This window comes from Arvicola amphibius, chromosome 10 (assembly GCF_903992535.2).
Source record: "Arvicola amphibius chromosome 10, mArvAmp1.2, whole genome shotgun sequence".
Taxonomy (NCBI): Eukaryota; Metazoa; Chordata; class Mammalia; order Rodentia; family Cricetidae; genus Arvicola; species Arvicola amphibius.
In genome coordinates, this window is record NC_052056.1 from 17,925,349 (window position 1) to 17,946,497 (window position 21,149).

The following is a 21,149-nucleotide window of genomic DNA, read 5'->3' on the forward strand; positions in this document are numbered from 1 at the left end:
CATCACTGAATTTTATTTCAGAATATATAGCAGAAACATTGTTTTCATTTTGTCATAATGGAAAACATATATATTTCCTTCTTAAATCTGGGGAAATTATCTAAAGAAATTATAAGGAAACAAAATTATGTAGTGTCAAAAAACAATTGTTATATACTTTATTAGGGTAGTCAATATAGATAAATTCCAGAAGTATTTGTCAATAACTTTTAGATAATACTTTATATAGATTGCCAAGCAGTTAGGACAAAATCTTGTTCTTTAGGTATTTCCATGAAAACATGATCTTAATTTACTGATTTTAATAAGTATCATCGTTGAGAATTAAAGGCATGGACTGTGAGCAAGTAGACCCCTTTCTATTTCACAAAAATATCTGTAATTTTTGGGGTGTTAGGGTGAGGCTAGATCTTTGCTATATGCTGGGGAAAGGGTCTGTTTGAACTATATCCTCAATTTTGTTGTCTTTAGTTTTGAAACATGGTCTCACAACATTTCCTGGGCTAGTTTTCCCCACCTTGTACCGCCAGAATGACTTGGGCTTACAAGCCTGCCTTCTTCACCCAAGTAGCTGGGCATCTGGGACAATAGTTCTATTTCACCAGACATTGTCAGAAATGCTTTGCCACCTTAAAAGCATGTAGTAAAAGTAGCCTGAATGAGCACATGAAAACTGATTTTTAAATTCCATGTCCTGAAAATATGTTTTTGAGTATAATTTTTTAAATTCCAAATGCTTAGTAAATTCTGCTCCCATAAGACAAGACAGCTCACAGTGCATGCTGAATATGGTAGCTTGCCATCATGTAGTGAAGTACTATTGAATAAACTCAGACAGAGAAACTGCGGTTCTACTTGAAGCTCAGATAAGCAAAGCAGCCAGTCACTGGCTCTTACCTGAAACTCAGACCAAAAATTGTGATCCTGCCTCCAGAAATCTCAGAATGAGACTGTGACTGAGAGCTGTTTTCTTCCATTTTATAATCCTCCCTAGGACTGGGATTAAAGTCATGAACCACCTGGTTTCTTTGACAATCTAATATGGATACTGGGATTAAATGTGTGTGTAGAAGTGAGAAGCAGTCTGCATTCCCGCCCGGCTCCTGGCCGCCTGGCTAGCTTATACCCCGAAATAACAACACAAAAAAACTGTATTCATTTAAACACTGCCTGGTCCATAATTTTCAGCTTCTTATTAGCTAATTCTCACATCTTGCTTTAACCCATATTTAGTAATGTGTATAGCACCACAAGGTGATGGCTTACCGGGAAAGACTCAGCATGTATGACCTGGCGGCTGGCTCCATGGCATCTGTCTCAGAGAGGAGAGGCTTGGCGATTGCCTGAAGCATCTGACTAACTTCCCTTCTTCCCAGCATTCTGTTCTGTCTACTCTACCTATCTAAATCCTGCCCTATCAAAAAGCCAAGGCAGTTTCTTTATTAACCAATGAGAGTCCTCCATCAGTTGTATGTTATCACTGCCTGGTCTGTAAGACTGACCAATGTGGCTGTTTTACTTTCCCAATGCAAGCTTTATCTGTTAAAATACAATTGAAATGTCATTACAGTGTAGAGTGTGCACAGGGATAGCTAAGGAGTTACAACTAACACTGTATAGTTTCCTGAAATGACATGTTATACTATAAAAAATATATAGCAAATATAGAACTAAGTAAAATACACGCAAGTATATTTAAAATAAATCAGCTTTAATAAGATTTATATTTTTATTGACTCACTTTTTCTACACTCAAAAGTACTCATTGACTTGTTTTTGTTGATAGTAATAATTTATATGAAGAGGTGTGTCACTAATTTAAAGAATTGCCTCAGCCCACAACTGACAAAACTCAGCTTATCAGACTGCCTGGACAAAATTGGGAATACCTTCCAGAATACTTCCTTCACATATTTACCAAGCAAATAATCCCAGTTATTTTTATATTAACTTAAATGTATTTTTCTAATGAGACATCTAGTTACTTCTCCAAGTCATCAACACATGGCCTCATACTGAATTCACAGTTGGTACTCAAGGCTACATGGTGAGCATCTTGAAGTCTTCTCCATCATAATCTGATGTTCTAATAATTCCAGCATTTTCTTGCTTAAATAAAAGATAGTAAATATCTTTTACAACATCTGTTAAAACTTAATCTATAGAAAATCTGCCATCTCTCTCTTTTGGTGTTTTCTAAACTCCTTGCATTTTTAGCATGTTTCTCTGCATCCTCTTTCACTAAAATTATCTGTCAGCATTACTGCTGTTAGAAAATAAATGATTATTTGATCTATAATAACTATGCAATCTTAAGTAAGGTCATATCGATACAAGTTTAGAAAAATTTAGATATTTTCTTGAAATTTAAAATTTTAATACAAATTTAGGAAAATATATTCATGAAATGTATACTATCAGCTGTAATGTAATATTAAGGGAAATCCAACTTTTAATATAAATTTTTCCTTCCAAGAATCTTTACATAGTTTAGGAATATTAAATAACTTTGTTTATTCATATTTTAATACATGTGCTTAATCATAAAATAAAATGTATGTGATCATGATCTGTCCACATGACAGAGGCACACAAAAATTAAATCATAACCTTTGCCTTTTGGGACTTAAAAATCTAATTGTTGAGGTAACAAAAAAACAGTATCACCCACTCAGCATTTACTAGGCAGTAACCACTGTTCCACGTGGAAATCACTTATTTATCCCTTAGAAGAAAGTCTTACATAAAGCCATGCATTACATCAGAGTAAAGGGGGACAGAAAACAACAGAGTGGGACACGGTGTGGCAATGAAGTCAACACTGTCTCCAGAGCCAAGATCTTAAAATCTTAGCCCTGTGGTACCCTCTTTGGTGTGTAGCATACCATCTGGCACTGTGTTTCCGATTACATATGGGGTCAAAAGTGTTTTTCCAATAATTAATGCTTCATTAAATCTCTATTGATAAACAGTTTACACTTTTTCCAGAAGATTGCATGTATACCAAAAGCAGGTTAATGAACTTCATAACCTAAATTCTTGAACTGTCTGCACCAGATTCTTAACATTTGCAAATATGGGATCAATGCACTGACAAGTATTCTATGATATCTTCACACTAATTTGATCCACCCAGAAGCTACTGCGTATAAAAATTTCAATGTACATGGTGGCTGGGGGTGAAGGCAGATCATCTTAAAGCAAAGCTTCTGAAATATTAATATCTCCTAAGTGACTGCATGAGATTTTCAGTATGAGAATCATGCTAGTTATTAGTCAAAGAGGCTGCTAGGTCAAATAGGCAACATAAATCTCCATGAGGAAAATATGAATGAAAGACATGTTATGGTTGGAACATTAATGCAAGGCTCAGTGCTTGAACATGATATTTCCATGAGGTTTTGTTGAAGTTGCCATGCTAATTTGAAGTTTTACTAATTTGAACAGAAGTACATTTTTCAATATTTCATGATGTATCTCTTTAAAAGAAAATAAATAGCAATGATGGGTTCTCCAACCAAAGTTTGACACATTTCAAAGGCCCAAATTTGATACATACTCCAGATTGCTCATCTAAAATATGTGCTTTTTTGTACCTGAATATCACACATTTAAATATGTGGACTATCCTCCATTAAACTTAATTCTGATCCTCCTAAAAGTGATATTACTATCGTTGAGGATAGACATGGTAAGCCACATATTGTAGTGAAAGCATTTCATGTAATGATAATTTTGTAAATTGTATGCTATAAATGATATGATTAATACTGTAGGCATATCGATATTTAAGAATCAAAGTGAAAAAATACTCTATAGGTGGCAAAGTTAAGGCAGAACAATCATATAGTCAATATAAATTCCATAGAAGCAATTCTTACATTATCTACTTGTTGACTGAGGTTTTCTGTCCAACCAAGTCCTATATCCATTTATTCCCAAAAAATCACACACAGAGTTCTACAGTATTATAAACTGATTGGCCTATTAGCTCAAGCTTCTTATTAAGTCTTATAACATATATTAGCCCATAATTCTTGTCTGTGTTAGCGACGTGACTTGTTACCTTTTTCAATGAAGGAAGTCACATCTTGCTTGCTCTGTGTCTGGCTTCCTCTGTCCCTGTATGACAACTGTAGACTGAAACTTCCCTCTTCCCAAAATTCTTGTTGCCCCACCTCTCCTTCCTGCCTGGCCACTGGCCAATCAGCTTTTCTTTAAAATACAAGTGACAGGGTACAGATCATTGTCCACAGCATCTACTATTACTTGAGTTTCCACTGCAATATGGGTAAGTAGACCAAAATTATGCACTGTTTACTTCACTATGATGACTTTGTTCTTGCTGTCATTGCTGTGGTATGGAACTCAAAGTTAACCTTTAGCCCTATAACTTCTCAACTTGTGACTCTCAGGGAATCCGACTTGGTAAAGCAATTCATCTATTCCTTTCATGAATAAATCAGATTATGCTTGTAATCATTTGTAAACATTTTCTTTCATAGCCTCTTTTGAGGAAGCTGATCCTGGAACAGTTCGAATTTTCTCCAACCTAGTTACAGTCGCCTTTCTGGTACAATCTGATGAAAGTGATTACATTGGCTTTAATGCAACCTATGGCACCTTTAACAGCAGCGACCTGAGCAGTAAGTGCTTTCTACTGGTCACCCTTTGACTCCCCTGATGCTGTAGTATTTTTAACATCAGCAGAACATAAAGTTTTCACTATGTGAGTTCTTTCCTAACTAATTCTTTCTTTACATAATAGTTAGAAACAAATAATATTAAAAGTAGTTTATATTCTTCATAGGAGTCAACGGACTAGCTTCAGAAAATCACAAATCCATCTAACAATTAAATTAGTTTTTAATATTCAGTAAACATTACAAGTGAAAGTAGATTAGCATAAACTAATTCTGAAAAAATCAACATGAAGTTGATTTGATTAAAGTACTGAATTTAGTTGTAAGTAGAGAGAAGCAGATGGGACACAATATGTGGGTAAATAGTGGAATCAACATGGGAAAAATGAACAATAGAAGTTTTTTAAAGCCCAATGCTATAAGAAACATAATAATTTGTCATGGTTGAAAAAAAAATGTATTTTACCTTAAATAAAATAAATTTCAAAATAAATAAAACTAATCACAGTTAAAATTAAAACAAAAGAATGTCTTAATGCCCAGCAAATAAGCAATCAAAATGCTAATAAAGTTGGATTATTTTCTATATAATTTATTATAGTTGTTCATGTCAAATATTAAAGTTGAGAGGTTTTTTTTTTTTTTAATCACAGATGATGAGAAAATCAACTGTACTTTTGAAGATGGCTTTTGCTTCTGGATCCAGGATCTTGATGACGATAATGAGTGGGAAAGAATTCGGGGGCCACAGTTTCCTCTCTTCACAGGACCGTCTTTTGACCACACATTTGGAAATGATTCAGGTGGAGTTTACATTTATTCATAAAGCAAAACAAAAAAAGCACGCGCTATTACTTCATTTGAAAGGAGCTTCATTAAGTGAAAAATTATTTTTTATTATTAACTAATAATTTTATTTAAAAGAAAAATGGTAATCAAACATCTAACTGTAAAAGGCCTGTTTTTAGAACATGTATTATTTTACTCTTCTCTCCAGATATGATGATGAAAAGTAATCAAAGGTCATTAGAGATAAGGAAATAAACTTTTAAACATAGATTCGAAATGATTAATGAGTAAATGCACTTGTTTGAGATAATTGACTTTTCTGGCCATTAGTCTACTTTGCCTTAATTTCATTTTTCAGTTATTCATTGTGAACTCACAGAAATATAATCTAGTTTTGTATATTGATCCAGCACTCATTGTCTTGCTGAACTTGTTCATTGGTTCAGATAGTGTTGTTTTTAAGAAGACCTTAGAATTTGTGAGTGTACAAATCCTATCAGCACAGATATAGATTTTCTTCTGGTAACCATATAAAAGAATGACTTGACATCATACACTGCAAGGAAAGATATGGTGTGTAAAGGTGTGTTCCTGTGGATGACATGCTAGATTCCATGTAGAAACACTAACACTTAGGACAATATAATTTGATTAAGAAAATGATGGGAAAGATACAGATAAGCAATTATTCTGGGATGATGCTACTGAAACAATAGAAACAATATATTTGTAAAACTAATAAGCTCAGTGCATAAAGCTTACAAACTTAGTAAGAGTACACACTGTGAATGTTAAGAAAAAAATCACAATAACATCAAACAGTATTTTCATGAGTATTTGTGTGTTTGTGTTTGCATGTGCATTCATGTATGTGTACATGTATATATGTATTGCATATATTTATGTTTGTATATATGTGTAAATATATGTGTATGTAGGAATATGCATGTATATGTGTTTTTATTTTGCATGTGTATGCATTTATGTGTAAATATAAATATATGTGTGCATGTGTGTATAGGTGTGCAAGTCTGTGTATATGCATATGTATATGTGTGTATGTGTGTGTGTGTCTGTATATGTATGTGTTTGTATGTACATACATATTTAGAAGTAAATTCATTCTTCACAATGACCTGTCAAAGTCATTGATAAAAACACTGTACCAAGAACCCCACACCAACATTGTAGTGCTCAAGTGCTGAGGAAACATGTCACATATCACAATTTGCACACATTTGTGAGACTTGCTCTGTGTGAACCCTTCCTTTTATCTGAAATGGTGTGCTGAGTTACTGGTATCCTTTGCTGCAGCTTTTCTCTGAATGACAAGAACCTAGTCACTTTTATTTTTGTCAGACCACCATGTAAAGCTGTTTGGAATGTAGAAATGAATGTCTTCCCCTCCGAATCAACTACCCATTTCTGAATAATTTGTTTAATTAAACAAATTAGAGCACTAAAAGTCTAAGCACATGCACACTGTGTTTTCCTTTTTATGGCCTGAAGAGTAAAGGGTTGACTTAGTGTGAACCATGACTGAAATAGTGTGAAAGGGCATTGAAAATGTAAGTGTTGCCCAAGATAGAAGCATGTTTAACACTGGCTCTTTAATCAAAAACATCCAGATGATAGAAAGATGCAGATTATTTATCTGCTTTAATTATTAAATATTTTATTACTATGACTATATATAATATATTTTCACAAAACCACCATATACTCCCTCTTATTATTTCTTTTATTCAGTTTTTGACCACTCAGTTATATATGAGATGCTCATAATACATCTGTGGATTAAAAGTAAAAATATATTTTCTGTTATTCTATTAATTTTTTTAAAAAACTAGTTTACATGAAGAGTAATTTTGGTACTGTATGAAGAACTTGGGGAAACATAAAGCTTTGAAAGTAGAAATAGGGAAAAAAGTACTAATTAATATAAGGCAATCACTTTAGATGTCATTGAAGAAGTGACATGAATCAAATTTCTAAGAGATCACAAGAGTCAATCACATCTACTAAAGAAAGGCACCAAAGAGATCTAAGAGAACAGAAGAGAATTTTCGCTCCTTTGAGGAAAAGCCATTAAGCCCACCAGGCTGAGATGCAGTAGAATAGACAGTGAGATCTATCTGACCTTGGTTCATCTGAAGTACTCAATTTCATGCTGAGGATGAGGAGAAAGTAGCATAAGGTCCAGCACAGCTTGTGGAAGGATAAGACAATGAGATAGATAGCAGTGCCATGCTACCCAGTGACCCAGAGAAGGGGTCAAGGACCAGAATCAGAGAGCAGATGTGGTGAGAAGTTAGATTCTGAATGTAATTTCAAATGAATAATAGTTTCACTTGGTTATTATTTGTTACTAATAACCAATAGCCATCGATTGAAGATTAAACATTACATACCATTATAGACAAATGCATACAAATGTTCTCTGTATACATGGCTGCTTCCAAAAGACAAACTATATTTAATATTGAAAAGGGTGACTTATGAATAATCCTAGATAGTTAGTCTAGAATAATTGTATCTAAGATCCTGCTCCCATATGGTTAAAATACTAACTCACCCAAATGAAGATTAGCCCTTTGGTTGGCAATCTCCCTAGCCCTATACAGACATTCTGAAACATCTAAATAACAGGGTCACTTTTTATTTCCTCTTGTAAAAAAAAAAAATCTAATAATGTCTGCACCGCAGTTAAACAACAGGAGTCAGATGGGCATTCAGGAAATCACTAGTACCTATTGATTATGGCAGATACGTGTCATGCGGCTGAAATTTTGATGTTCAAATTATCATTTTCTACTTTCATGTCATCATAATAGAGATAAAATAATTTCGTTGCTATTTAAAAGAGCCTAAGTACGTTACAGGAGGGAAAATGATTTCGGCTTGCCAGCAGAGTAAATGACTGTAGAAAGGAGATGAGACGGCCCAAAGTGAAGCAAGATGAGCGTCAGGCGGAGATTTTAAACAGTTGGGAGGGAAATGGAGTCTCGGGAGAAAGGTATGTAGCCAGGGTTATGAAAATTAGACAAGATCAAGCAGGTCAGAGCACACCAGTGGCAGTAAGTAATGAGGGCGATGGTGGAGCTTAATAGGTCTCTCTGACTCTTATAGCTGTGATTTCATAATCTACCAGTCATTCACCTCCAGGGGTATTTTTCTTCCAACTGGCTCTTTTTTTTTTTTTTTTTTTTTTTTTTTTTAATGTGTCAGAACATTGTACCTCTGAAATGCAGGAGAATTAAACCTCTCCTGCAGTTCTTCTTATCCATGCAGGGTTCTTTTGTTCTTAGCCTTCACTTTCAAAGACAGGAGCGCCTAAATGGCACAGATAAACTTTGAATTAGCATCACTTTAGAGAAGAATATCTAAACTGCTCAACTTTTTCCAGACCTTCTAAAAAACTCAGTCTTGGGGGAGCCACAGCTCCTCAATCTTTGCCCTGTCAGCTCTCCGGGTTTCTTTGTCCCTCTTAAAAGTGAAGTGGATTGGGAGAGGGTGGCATTGATGCAGGTCAGTGCTTTGGCATGCTCAGAGGGAGCCTATTTGTCCTGAACATTTGGGGCAAATGAGGTTAGTAGGATCAAAAAGACTTTGCAAATGTAGGTGTCACAAAGGCCTAGCTTGTCTTAGGTTCTTTTTCTGCTCTTTTTTACACAATCGCAATTGTTTTTAAAGCTTTGAAGGGTAGCATTGGGTAAAATAGACTCATTTAAATTAAGACCCTGATGTCCTAGTTAGGGCTAAATTTTATTGCTTTGCCTCCATTTAGGTAAATTATTTTTCTTTTCTACCTTTGATTCCTTCCTTTAGAAAATATGTTTGAAGATAATAAGATTTAGATGTTTAAGATTTATAAACATTCATCACTATGTTCTACAAACATCAGGAAAATCCTGACAGAGTGCCATATACTGCTAAAACGATTTCCTTTTTATGACTCAAAAGTATTCAAGTGACAACAATTGTTCATGATCCTATTCTAAGTTGCTGTCTAAAAAAAAAGATGTTAGACTATATATAAAAGTTCTTTTATATATATATATATATATATATTATTCTTATATGTATTCTTTTACATATCTGCATTTCAACTGCATTTCAACTTAGCAAATAAATATACATCCTTAGTGTAATTTATATCCTTTTAATGTATTGTTCTTTTCTTTTTTTCTTATCTTTCTTGTATTAAATTTTAGTACTACTTTATCTTATTTAAAGAAACTGAATTTAGTCCTCCTCCACCGTCAGCCACATTCAGAGAGTCCGGTTTGGTCCCCTGTTCCACCAGTCCCATTCCAACTGGACTTGGTGGTCTCCCGTTAGATCTGTCCCACTGTCTCAATGGGTAAACACACTCCTCGCGGTCCTGACTTCCTTGTTCATGATCTCCCTCCTTTTGCTCCTCATCGGGACCTTGGGAGCTCAGTCCGGTGCTCCTGAGAAACCAAGGACAACGGCAATTAACATGAACTTTACAGCATGGACGGGCTCACTGTGAGCCTTGTCAGTTTGGTTGCTCACCTTCCTGGACTTAGGGGGAGCTGGGAGGACCTTGGACTTAACATAGTGAAGGGAACCCTGATGGCTTTTTGTCTTGGAGAGAGGTGGAGTGGGGGTATGGGTGGAAGGGAGGGGAGGGAAGGGGTAGGAGAAGGGAAGGAGATGGAAATCTTTAATAAAAAAAAATGAGGGGAAAAAAAAGAAACTGAATTTAAACCAATCATTTTATTAAACCTTTTAGCAATATTCACCTGTAGATTCAGTTCTCTTAAGCCCACAAGCAGACTGGTGAAACTACTAAAACCAACCAGGTTTCTTCTTGAAAGAGACCCCAAATTTTCTAGAAAGCACAATCATCTCCCCGGCCCAGAATTTACAGCTTTTATTTATGTATTTTTTTATTTTTATTAAGCTCTACATTTTTCTCTGCTCCCCTCCCTGCTTCTCCCCTCCCCTTCAACAAGATAACCTGAGTAAATTAGGAGCATGGAGACTTTGGGAGAGAGAATTTACAGCTTTAATTGGGGTGTTGATTGGAGAGAGTTTAAATTCAGTTCATGACATCAGCACCAATGCATGCCCAGAATTTACAATTTGACTTGGGGTGTCGACAGGAGAGAGTTTGAATTCAGCTCATGGGGAGACAGACAGAAAAGGGGACAGGAGGAAGTGTAAGAAAAATATAAGACTAGAGAAAAAGGTCATTGTATGCTTGAGTTGACAAACTATTAAATTTTCTGGTTTTAAGCTCGCTTTAAGGTTAATTTCAAGAGATCTAGAATGCATTTCAAGAAAATTAAAGAGCTAAAAATATTGTCATTAAACCACAGAAATCCTGTTGGTTATGCAGAATATTGATGAGTCATTCCTTATTTGTAAGACTTTACATCTTAAATTAACCTATTTCTATTAATAGTGTATCATCACTAGGCTGTGGCCTACTGGTAAGGTTCTGGTGTCTTTCTCCTTCTTCAGCTACTTGGTGTTTCCCTGACTCCACCTTCTTTCTCCTTGCATTCAGTTTTATTTTCCTGCCTAGCTCTATTCTGTCCTGCCATAGGCCAACACAGCTCCTTTATTAACCAAAGGTAATACAACATATTCACAGTACACAAAGGGGAATCCCATATCACACATGTACAAGCACATGCATGTACACTCATATATAAGTGTGCAAAACTTAATAAAAATTGGCATATTCTACTTATGATAAAAGATAGTTAGCAATACACTATACAAAATGACATCAGAGAAATAAAATGTGTTTCTGAAAATTCAAAGTTAGTGGTCACTTGTATCAAGGAGACTTTCTTAAAAACCTTAGGATAAATTTTCTCCAAGTAAAAAGATAGTATTTTAAAAAAGAATAATTGAGAGGTGGAGAATATGGTCAGAAGATGACACAGGATCTAAAATGTCCTTAATGTCTTTGGGTATTTGGAAATACACAAAGAATCAAATCATAAAGAAATATTTTGCATACAATACATAACTTATTATGGCTAGAGCTTTTGTACCCATAGTTCAGACCCCCAAAGACCACCAAGAGACCAAATCCAATGCAAAAGCAAAGAATCATTTAATTGCGAGTTCAAACCTGGATCCCTTGTCTGTCTGACATGGCACTGGAGTAGGAGAGACCCCAAGAAGCAGTGGCACAGGGTGTCTAGAGGATTACAGACTGCATAAGGAACAGACTCAGGTTGGTATACTTAAGAACTTGGAGCACCTGTCTGGTTAATTGGTAGTTTATAGCTGCAAGGGTGGTGCTATCTTTTGGGCAGTTGCTGTGGTTACCACATTCCACCTTAATCAGAAAAGCACGCCCAGTGCCTGCTAGCCTAGCCTGTTTGTGTTTGGTTCTTTACCATATGAGGGTAACTTATGGGTTTTTGTTGTTGTTCTTGTTGTTGTTTGTTTATTTGTGTGTGTGTTTGTGTGTGTGTGTGTGTGTGTGTGTGTGTGTGTTTTCAGTAACTTAGGATGAGGTCGAGGAAAGCTGAGAACACAGCACATCCTGCTGAGTCAGGGCCGACATCCTGCAGGGTCTTTTCTGCAGCCATAACAGATAGAAGATATAGCTGACGTAGTAAAGAGGCCCCAACAGAGTGATTCTGTAACTGTTGTAGACATAGAAGATTTTGAATGAAGATGTAACCAAACACATGACTTCTCAGGAAGCTTTGTAATGCAGAATCTCCAACTTAAAGAACATCTTAGAGGAAGGCCCACTTGGGAATAAACAGTACAACAATGTTTTGTTTAGTTTATATTTCACTGCGATAAAACACTAACCAAAAACATCTTTAGGAGAAAAGTCTATTTGGTTTGCAGCTTACAGTTCATCATGACAGGAAGTCAAGACAAGAATTCATGTCAGAAATCCGGAGAAAGGACAAAAACAGAAACCCGAGAGAGGAATGTAGTTACTAGTTTGCTCTCTCTGAGGTGTTCAATTGTTTGGTGTGTGTGTATATATATCCTGCCCAGGGGTAGTACCATAGTAGGCTGTGTCCTCCTAGATCAATTATCAATTGAGGTTCTGTTTTTCCAGGTAACTATTGTGTTCAGCTCACAAAACTTAGCCTGTACAAATGGTATCCTGACCTAGTAGAATCATCCCTAGATGTTGTTATTTATTCCTCCACCTGATGATATGCTCCAGTAAAAACATTGTCTGTATATTATTCCATATTCTGAGTGTAAAAAACTAGGTAGAGAGCTAATTTGGAGCTCATCACATGAGGTGTAAAATTAAGTTTATGCCATATTCAAATTATTAAAGGCAAAGATATGGTCAATTTTGAGAAAACTTAAAAAGAAACATACTAACAACATTGAAATTTAAAAAATGTATCTTCTCCCAGAGACAAAAGATAGAAATTGGTGAATATAAATCATTAATCCTCTATATTAGGAAATCACCTAGGCTAGAGAAAACTCTTAATAGGTTAAAGTGAAATATATTATCTTTGAGTATTCCTATTGCATCTTGTAAGTGTTAAATAAGTCAAGTGATCACTATCAAAATATCATAGATTAAAGAATAATTGCATGAGTGAACTAAATTTAATGTAAATTGCATACTCTACACTCATAATTTTATAGAGAATTTATTTTACCTATTTTATTTGATAAATTTAGTTCACTTAGATAAAACTTTAGTACAGTAAATTATTTCATATTTAACAATATCTACAGATGCATGTTGTTTACTGTCTTAGTTTATTTTCCAAAATATAAAAGGTACTATCATTTCTATAATTAATCTTGTTTTAAGTGGACTTGATGCAGGTAGATTCACAGACCCAAAGTCGAACATTGAGCCGCACTTAGGGAGTCACAGGGAAACCCACAGAAACAACTAGCATGACTCATGTGAGCCTGGTTTACAGAATCTGAACCCACAACCAGGAAGTCTACATGGGACCAAGTGAAGCTCTCTGAATAAATGTAACAGTTGTATAGTTTAGTCTGTATGTGGGACTCCTGGAAAGGGGGGCAGGGCCTATTTCCAGGGCTTTGACTAGCTTTGGAAAACCTATTTCTCCTGCCAAGCCTCATACCAGAGGAGATGCTTGGACTTGGGGCAGCTTGATAAGCCATGATCTGCTGAAACCCACAGGGGACCTGCCCCTTTCTGCATGATTACAGAAAAGGCATGGATTGAAGGGCAGGCAGAGGAGAGAAGGTGTGAGAGAGTGGAAGAAAAAGAGAGAGGGAGAAGGATGTAAAGTCAATAATTTACTTAATAAATAGTCATATTAATTATACAATCAGATCTAAACATATTACTGCTAAATAAATGAATAAGATACTTAGCACATTTCAAGTTATAACTAGTAAATGGACTGTGTTGAGTGAACATGCCAGAACAGAAAAAACAGCACGATGTTGCTTCTATCACACGATCAACAGCTAACTCAAAAGTTTTCGAGCACTTAGACCACTTCAGTACTTCTTTCTTTCTTATTGTGCCCTAAGCAACTAACAGCAAGATGAATTCCAACTGGGTTTATTTGTGAGCTCATAGAGAGCAGGTGCTGGGACTTGTGTGATGAGTCTGAAGCTGAACTTTTACATAGCTTCATATATATGAGACCAGACATAGCTAAAATAGTCATGAAATATTTTAGCACAAATAAAATGTGAGTAGTCTGTTACTAATATAAACTGTGAAACCCTGTCTCGAAAAACCAAAAAAAAAAAACTGTGAAACACATTCTTGCATTTTGTAATACGAATGCAATGCATGTGCATATATTACTTTTATAAGTCTTTTAGCACTATTTCACCTTGATAGAACACTCATTTATTCCAGATAATTTTTGCCTCATTGGTCTAAGTATGTGTTTATAAACAGTTCTACTTGAATTTCTCTTCTTCGTATCTTATTCTTACTCTGCATATTACAAATGAATGAGATTGCATTTTGTATACAACATTGCCAATATTTTTCTGTTGAAACGCACAGGAGAGAAGATGTTGATTTCAAGCAAACACATTTGGGCATTTCATAAAAAATGCATAACAATCCAATTCTATTAGTCCAATATTTCATCTGCTTTATAGCATGCTTTACTGGATAATTCCTGCTTCTGTCTTAATATATGAGTTTCAAACTAAGAATGAAGTAAATTCCCCTAAGAGAATGTTAAGATATTCTTACCTAACTGTACTTCACACACTAGAAATGACTCAAATCATTGGCTTGAATAATGAATCCTAGACCAGAAAGCACTTATGCAGTATCTTGTGCTATTTCAAAAGCTTTTATATGGATTAGCATGCTGCCTGCTCCACAGTGATCTGATTAGTTATCATTCAAAGGAATACAGAAATATGAAAAACCCTTATAAAATCAGGCACCTTCTTATGTAAAGATATGCAGTGTAGTCAATGGGATACAAAACCAGTGTTCTTTGGAACGTTTAGCCTTGTAATCAAATGTATGTTTAAATAATTGTGTATCCTGTTAGTTAACCAAACAGGATATCTAAATACAGTAAGCCATGTGCTGATTACTTGTCAAGCTGTGAGATTTTCTAGATGTATGGAAAATTACAATTAAAGTAAGAAGTCCAAAGTTGAGTAATTTTCCTAAACAATTTATTACGGCAGATTCAACCACTCCAGACTCAATTCTGGCACCTCATCCAATGTTCAAAAATACATGTCAAAAAGCTTCATCTTAAATGGTTACCTTCTTTAAGCAAGTAAAAGTTCTTGGTTGGCTTTACAGGATTTTACATTTCTACACCAACTGAACAATGCCGGAGAAGAGAAAGAGTGGGGCTTTTAAGCCTCTCTTTAGAGCTCGCTTCGGAGCCTGCCTGCCTTCATTTCTGGTATGTTTCCAATCAGGTCCTTGACTTCTGGTAGGATATACTGAAATGCTCTTTGTGAGTGGCTAGCAACAGTTTTGTTTGGGAACCAGTCTCAGATCAGATAGCTAAAGTTTTAATGCCTGCATTAATGTTGTATTTTACAATAGATAGAACAGCAAATATTGGTGGCCCCCTGACCCTCTTCCCCAGAAACACCCAAAGGAAAAAAAATATATAATTAAATATAAGAAAATCTGCAGAAAGAACTAAAGCGAATTTATTAAATGTGTTAAAAACTAAACATCTTTTCGTATTTCCAAACCAGGTATTACATGTGTTGTGAAAATGTCTACAACTTAAACATCCAAATCAGCAGTGCTGAAACCACGGATAAGACAGTTTTTCAAAGAACAGGAAATTATGGGACAAATTGGAATTACGGTCAAGTTACATTTAATGAAACAGGGAAATTTAAGGTTTGCAAAAATACTTTGTAATTTCTATATGTATTTTTTTATAATGTGTGAGTACACTTTACAATGATATAGTAAAGTAGTTTCTGGAGAAAACCTAGTAACTTTCTCTTCTTTTCAAATCTACCTTATTTTTTCTTTTAGTTTATTCACTGATTTATTAAATAATACTTTTGAGGAATCACTTGTGATATTAACATTCTGTTTATAATAGTCCGTAAAACCCTTAGAAAAGAAGGCAGCTTCATCTCCCTTCATCAACACCTTCTTCTATTCTTCTTTCTTACCTTGTTCAGCGCCACACGTTCTAGATAATTATCATTTCATAGTTAAACATCAATATCCATCAATATCCACCAGCCAACACCACTATGACTTAATCTCAGTAGATTTCCTTTAGAAAGGAATTTTATGAGCCATGTCATTGGGAAGTCTCTGATCATTTATTCTGCATTAAGTTGAATTAATTTTTCCAGATAAGAATTTAATGCCTTTATTTCCTAAGGGTTGTTGCTATTAAAATACAGGATAACATGCCCTATTAGTTTGACCAAATTAACAATGTTTTAATTGAATAATTTGATACAATTTAGTATCACTTTTAGAAGATATATGTTTGAACAGACAATGTCATCACTTAGATCCTCCCCTATGACATTGAGCCAACATCAGTGACCCTCATCTGCCTTCTTCCTGTCACGCTTCCCTTTATTTTTTCATAGTCTAGTCTTCACTGTGAATTTTTTCATTAATTTTGTTTGTTCTCTGATAGTTCAAATAAGAAAAATAGAATATCAAACAAAGACAAATATATGAATAAAATGAGAAAAATCAGCATTTCTGCAGGCAGTTCTGGCCACTGAGATTTTTGTCTAAACCTGCAATGATCCAGTACAGTATTTTTGGTTTTAGTTCCACAAGAAAAAAGATACTGCTGCCACATCGCAAATGCATGTGATACTTTATTCATGATTAGCTTCCATTGTTTTGTTAATCACAGTCCTAAAGCTTTGAATGTATATTTTGAAATTAATATTCCTATCACACAAAATTTTATTACAGTATATTGTTATAATTATATTGTGTGACACTGATCTGGTGACATATGCACCGACATCTACTCTCCCCAGATAGTGAACCAAAGGCAGGCCAAAGTAAGGATAGCAACAAAGTCCAAATTTGTGAGCCAATGAGTTCTATGGGGATTATTTACAGGAGTGTGAGTGTGGGGTTACTTACAGGAGCAGAAATTCCTCAAAGACAGCTGCATCACCTTGGTGTAGATGATGGGTCACCAGAGCTGAAAACTTGAACCTGACTCTTCAGAGGTTGGAGAGTGTCTTTTCTGATCAGCTCAGCTTTCCCCAGCCTATCCAGCTAGTTCAGTGTGTCCGATAGTGTCTCTCAACAGTTCTTAAAACTTAGAAAATCTTGGGGAGGGCAGACCTAGTGAACCCCATCTGTTTGAGAAAACTCTCAAATCTATTGAGTGGTCTGTTTCCCAAGTTTAAAAGAATCTCCCTGCAGGATGGAATGTTTTAACTTCCTTTAGAATATCCTGACTTTTAAGGAGTTTCCTTGAAGGATGGAGAAAATTGCTGCACAGATGGTTGTCCTGTTACTGTTGTTGATCCACAATTATTCATAGAAAAGATGGTATAGGACATACCATGAGGTTTGGTGCTATTTGGAATTTCAGTTACACACTAGGGCTGAGAGGATACTGTCATCTGTTGGAGAATACAAACTTACATATTTATTATGCCATTGTATTGAGAAGTTGTGGACAACTTGCTGTTATCTCCGTGAAAATTTTTTTCTCTGGAAAAGGAAGAAATTCATACTTATTGGAATATACCTGGTATGATATCTACAGAATTAATGGAAAAAATAGTGAACTGAGGAATGCATACTATGTTGAAAAAATCAAATAAGATAATGTATATTATGTGGTTCAGATAGCAAATATTACACAGCAAGTATCATGTTTGTCTCATTCTTATTCTACTGAAGATAGGTCCAAGGAAGTATGGTTGAAAACAGTCACAATATCTGAGAACCTACTGTGGTATTTATAAACTCAGCAGCTGTGACCAAGACTTGTGGGTCTTGTGGTTAGCGCCTTCCTAAGAATGCTAGTTCAGAACCCGAAGTGAACTAGGACCAGTACTAGATGATCCCGAATGTTCATGTCACGCTAGTCATTTCTTCTTGTTCCCTTTTCCCTATTAAATGATCTAATCAGAGTGCCATGTCTTCTCTTCAGGACTGGTACCTAGTATGAGGGAAAACACACATTTGGATTTTTAATATAATTGGCAGGAGGCTTCTCTCTGCATCCAAATTGTGTATAGGTTTTACTAAGTAAAACAGAGTATGATAAAATCAGGAGAAGAGAGATAAATAAATCATAAGACTATAATCTAACTCAGAAAGAAGACATGCATGAATATTTCTGCTAAGATTTATATGTAAGATAAAGGTTGAGATTCTCAAAAGAACTTAAACAGTTTGCTTTATCAATATTTCAATGTGGAGTATTTCATTATGCATTGTATAATTGGCAATACTGGTTCCCCTGAGTTATTAAGCCATAAGAAGAACCAAGTCAGAAATTATTAGAGTGGAATAATAATATATGCCTCTCCGAATTTCAGGTTGTATTCAATGCATTTAGAAACCCAGGTTGGAGTACAATAGGTCTGGATGACATAAACCTAACTAATGGAATCTGTGGTGAGAGTCCTTATCCAGAACCAACTTTGGTTCCTACACCTCCACCAGAGCTTCCTAGTAAGTAAACCCATTATGTGTATTTCCTAAGTCATTAATCTATCTTGTTTCAGCTTATTGTTTTTATCTCAGCCTAATAGTGTTTCAATAGAAAATTAAAGTAAAAATAAAGACCACGAGAAAAACTGTATCTAGCCAATGATGTGTTATAATGAATTCACAGATATTCACTTGTTATAAGGCTGTCAATCATATTTAAAATATGATTTAGTAATTTAAATAATATTTAGTAATTTTTATCTTAAATTTAATGACAGTACTAATTTTTATTTTGTTCTCATTAAAATACAAATTCCAGTGCCACATTGGTGGGGATGAGTGGAGTCTACTCTCTTGGGGAAAGAGCTGCTGAGGTTCTAGTTTCCTTTTAAGAAGGATTTGAAAATCCTAACAGCTCAGTTAAAACTGAAACACTCTGTCTTAGCTACGATTTCCATTGCAGTGAGAGATACCATGACCCTGACCACTCTTATAAAGGAAAATATTTAACTGTGATGGAAGCTTATAGCTTCAAGGTTTAGTCCATTATCATCATGGCAGGGAGCATGGTGACTGGGAGTATGGTGGCATGGTGCCAAAGAATTCTATATCTTTCAGGCAACAGGAAGTGAACTGAAACACTGGTTGGTATCTTGAGCATATGTGAAACCTCAAAGCCCACCTCTACAGTGAGACACTTCCTCCAATAAGGCCATACCTAATCCAACAAAGCCACAATTCCTAAGAGTGCCACTCCCTTTGGTGACCATTTTCTTTCAAACTACCACATACCCCAACTCTATTTTGGAATAATTTGATAGCAAATATTAAATCCAAATTTTACCAGACATCCCTAATGAAAGGGAAATGTTTACATCCTGAAATGATGCTTTAACAAGGCTTTGGAATACCTTCCCTTGGCAGCAGCTTAGCTGAGCAATAACTGAGATTTCCAATCCTACCATAGCTTTTAATTCAAAAGAACAAAATGGATCGTATGCCTACTTTTCTTAGGTCAAATTGAAAAGATGTAATTTCAAAGAAACCTCATTACCATTCATCTTATTCATGTCTGAAGAGGCACATCCTATTATAGGACCATGGCATTTGACAGACCATAAAAGGATAATCATAGATAAAGATACATTATATAACACTGCTCCTGTCCTTCTTTTAGGATATTCTCAGTGCAGTGGTATGTTTTGAGGCATACCCTCAGTCTTGTGATCATGGGAATCTGAGCGAGACAAGGGGAATATTCTGTAATATATCTGAACACTCAAATTTCTTCTTCTCCATTTATCTGAAACACTTAAAATACCCAGAAGCATATATTTTTCTACATTAAAACTTTAATTAAAATAAAACAAAACAAACAAATAAAAAGCAAAAGACCATGGCAAAAGAACACAGTGGATAAAGGCATTTGCAACCTAACCTGTTGACCTGAGTTTAATTCATGGGATCCACATGAAGGAGGAGAGAACTGACTCCCATAGTTATCCTCTGACCTTCACAAGCTTGCTATGAATGCATACACACACACACACACACACACACACACTACACACGCACACACACACACACACACACAGTAACACATGGACAGACACACTAAACGCATCTGTTTTATGTTTGTTTTGTTTAGTTTTGCTTTTGTTTTAAGAAGCAGATTTTTTTTTCAGTTACACGACTTTAACAAGCCCAAAGTCCTTTAGAAAAAAAAATGTTTGATATTTGATGTCTTTTTAAAAATGAGCTGCCACTAAATAAAGATGTAGTTCCTACAGGCCTCATGCTGCCATCTTGAGTATTCACTACATTCCTAACAAAAGGCAAATGTTCACTCTCCTTGCGTACTGAAATGTTTGAATATTTCCTGAATGATGCAGTATTCCCATAATTCATTTAAGTCCTAGATATCCACTCTGTAAATGACACTGCCAAAGAAACCTAGGAACTATCAGCACCGGTGGTTTTTGAAAATTTTAACATGATAGAAAAACAAATATTTTAAACAGTATACTCTTCATGGTTAATGTGTGAAGTGGACAAGAATTAATTAAGGAAATGTATAAATAAAAGTGGCACTCAGAAATCTGAAAGAGGGGGGGAAGGAACCTTGATGGACAGACAATAAAATACTGCTATAAAGTCCAGCAAAGTTTCCAGTGCTGGGGATGGATTTCACGTCTTCTGAGACTAAGCAGATTCACAAGTGTACTTCTCAGCACCAATGTTTATCATTTTATCCCAACTGTAATTTTCACAGTATCTGTCTGGTTTCTAGTGTCACATGAATCAGTAACCCATAAATATTATTAAATATGCACCAAGAATTCTTTTGCTATCCTGATATTTTGTCATATATCTTTTCTGGCCATTGGAACTAAATTTTTGGGTTAATACCAAAATGAATGCAGTAATTTGGGCTTTGTGGCATTTGAATATGGCGGTACTATTACATTCTGTGTGGTCCCTCTAAATTCATAGCATAAAATTTTTTATGCACAATTTTATGTTAAGAATTCTTAAAATCACTACTAGTTTGATGAGTATTTTTAAGTTTCCATAGTACAATCTCAGATGCTGCATCTTTAAAATATTAGACAAATCACATTTCTTAA

The 21,149-nt window shown here is 35.2% G+C and overlaps 1 protein-coding gene across 3 annotated transcripts in view; it reads left to right on the top strand.

Moving 5' to 3' along the window:
* Nucleotides 1-21,149, top strand: part of Tmprss15 (transmembrane serine protease 15) — a 101,874-nt gene that overhangs the window by 33,589 nt on the left and 47,136 nt on the right. For all 3 annotated transcript variants that reach the window (XM_038346272.1, XM_038346273.1, XM_038346274.1), the window contains 5 exons: nt 4,506-4,646; nt 5,297-5,446; nt 15,193-15,298; nt 15,603-15,753; nt 18,408-18,543. In XM_038346272.1, the coding sequence (XP_038202200.1) occupies nt 4,506-4,646; nt 5,297-5,446; nt 15,193-15,298; nt 15,603-15,753; nt 18,408-18,543 (684 nt within the window). The remainder of the gene's footprint in view (nt 1-4,505; nt 4,647-5,296; nt 5,447-15,192; nt 15,299-15,602; nt 15,754-18,407; nt 18,544-21,149) is intronic.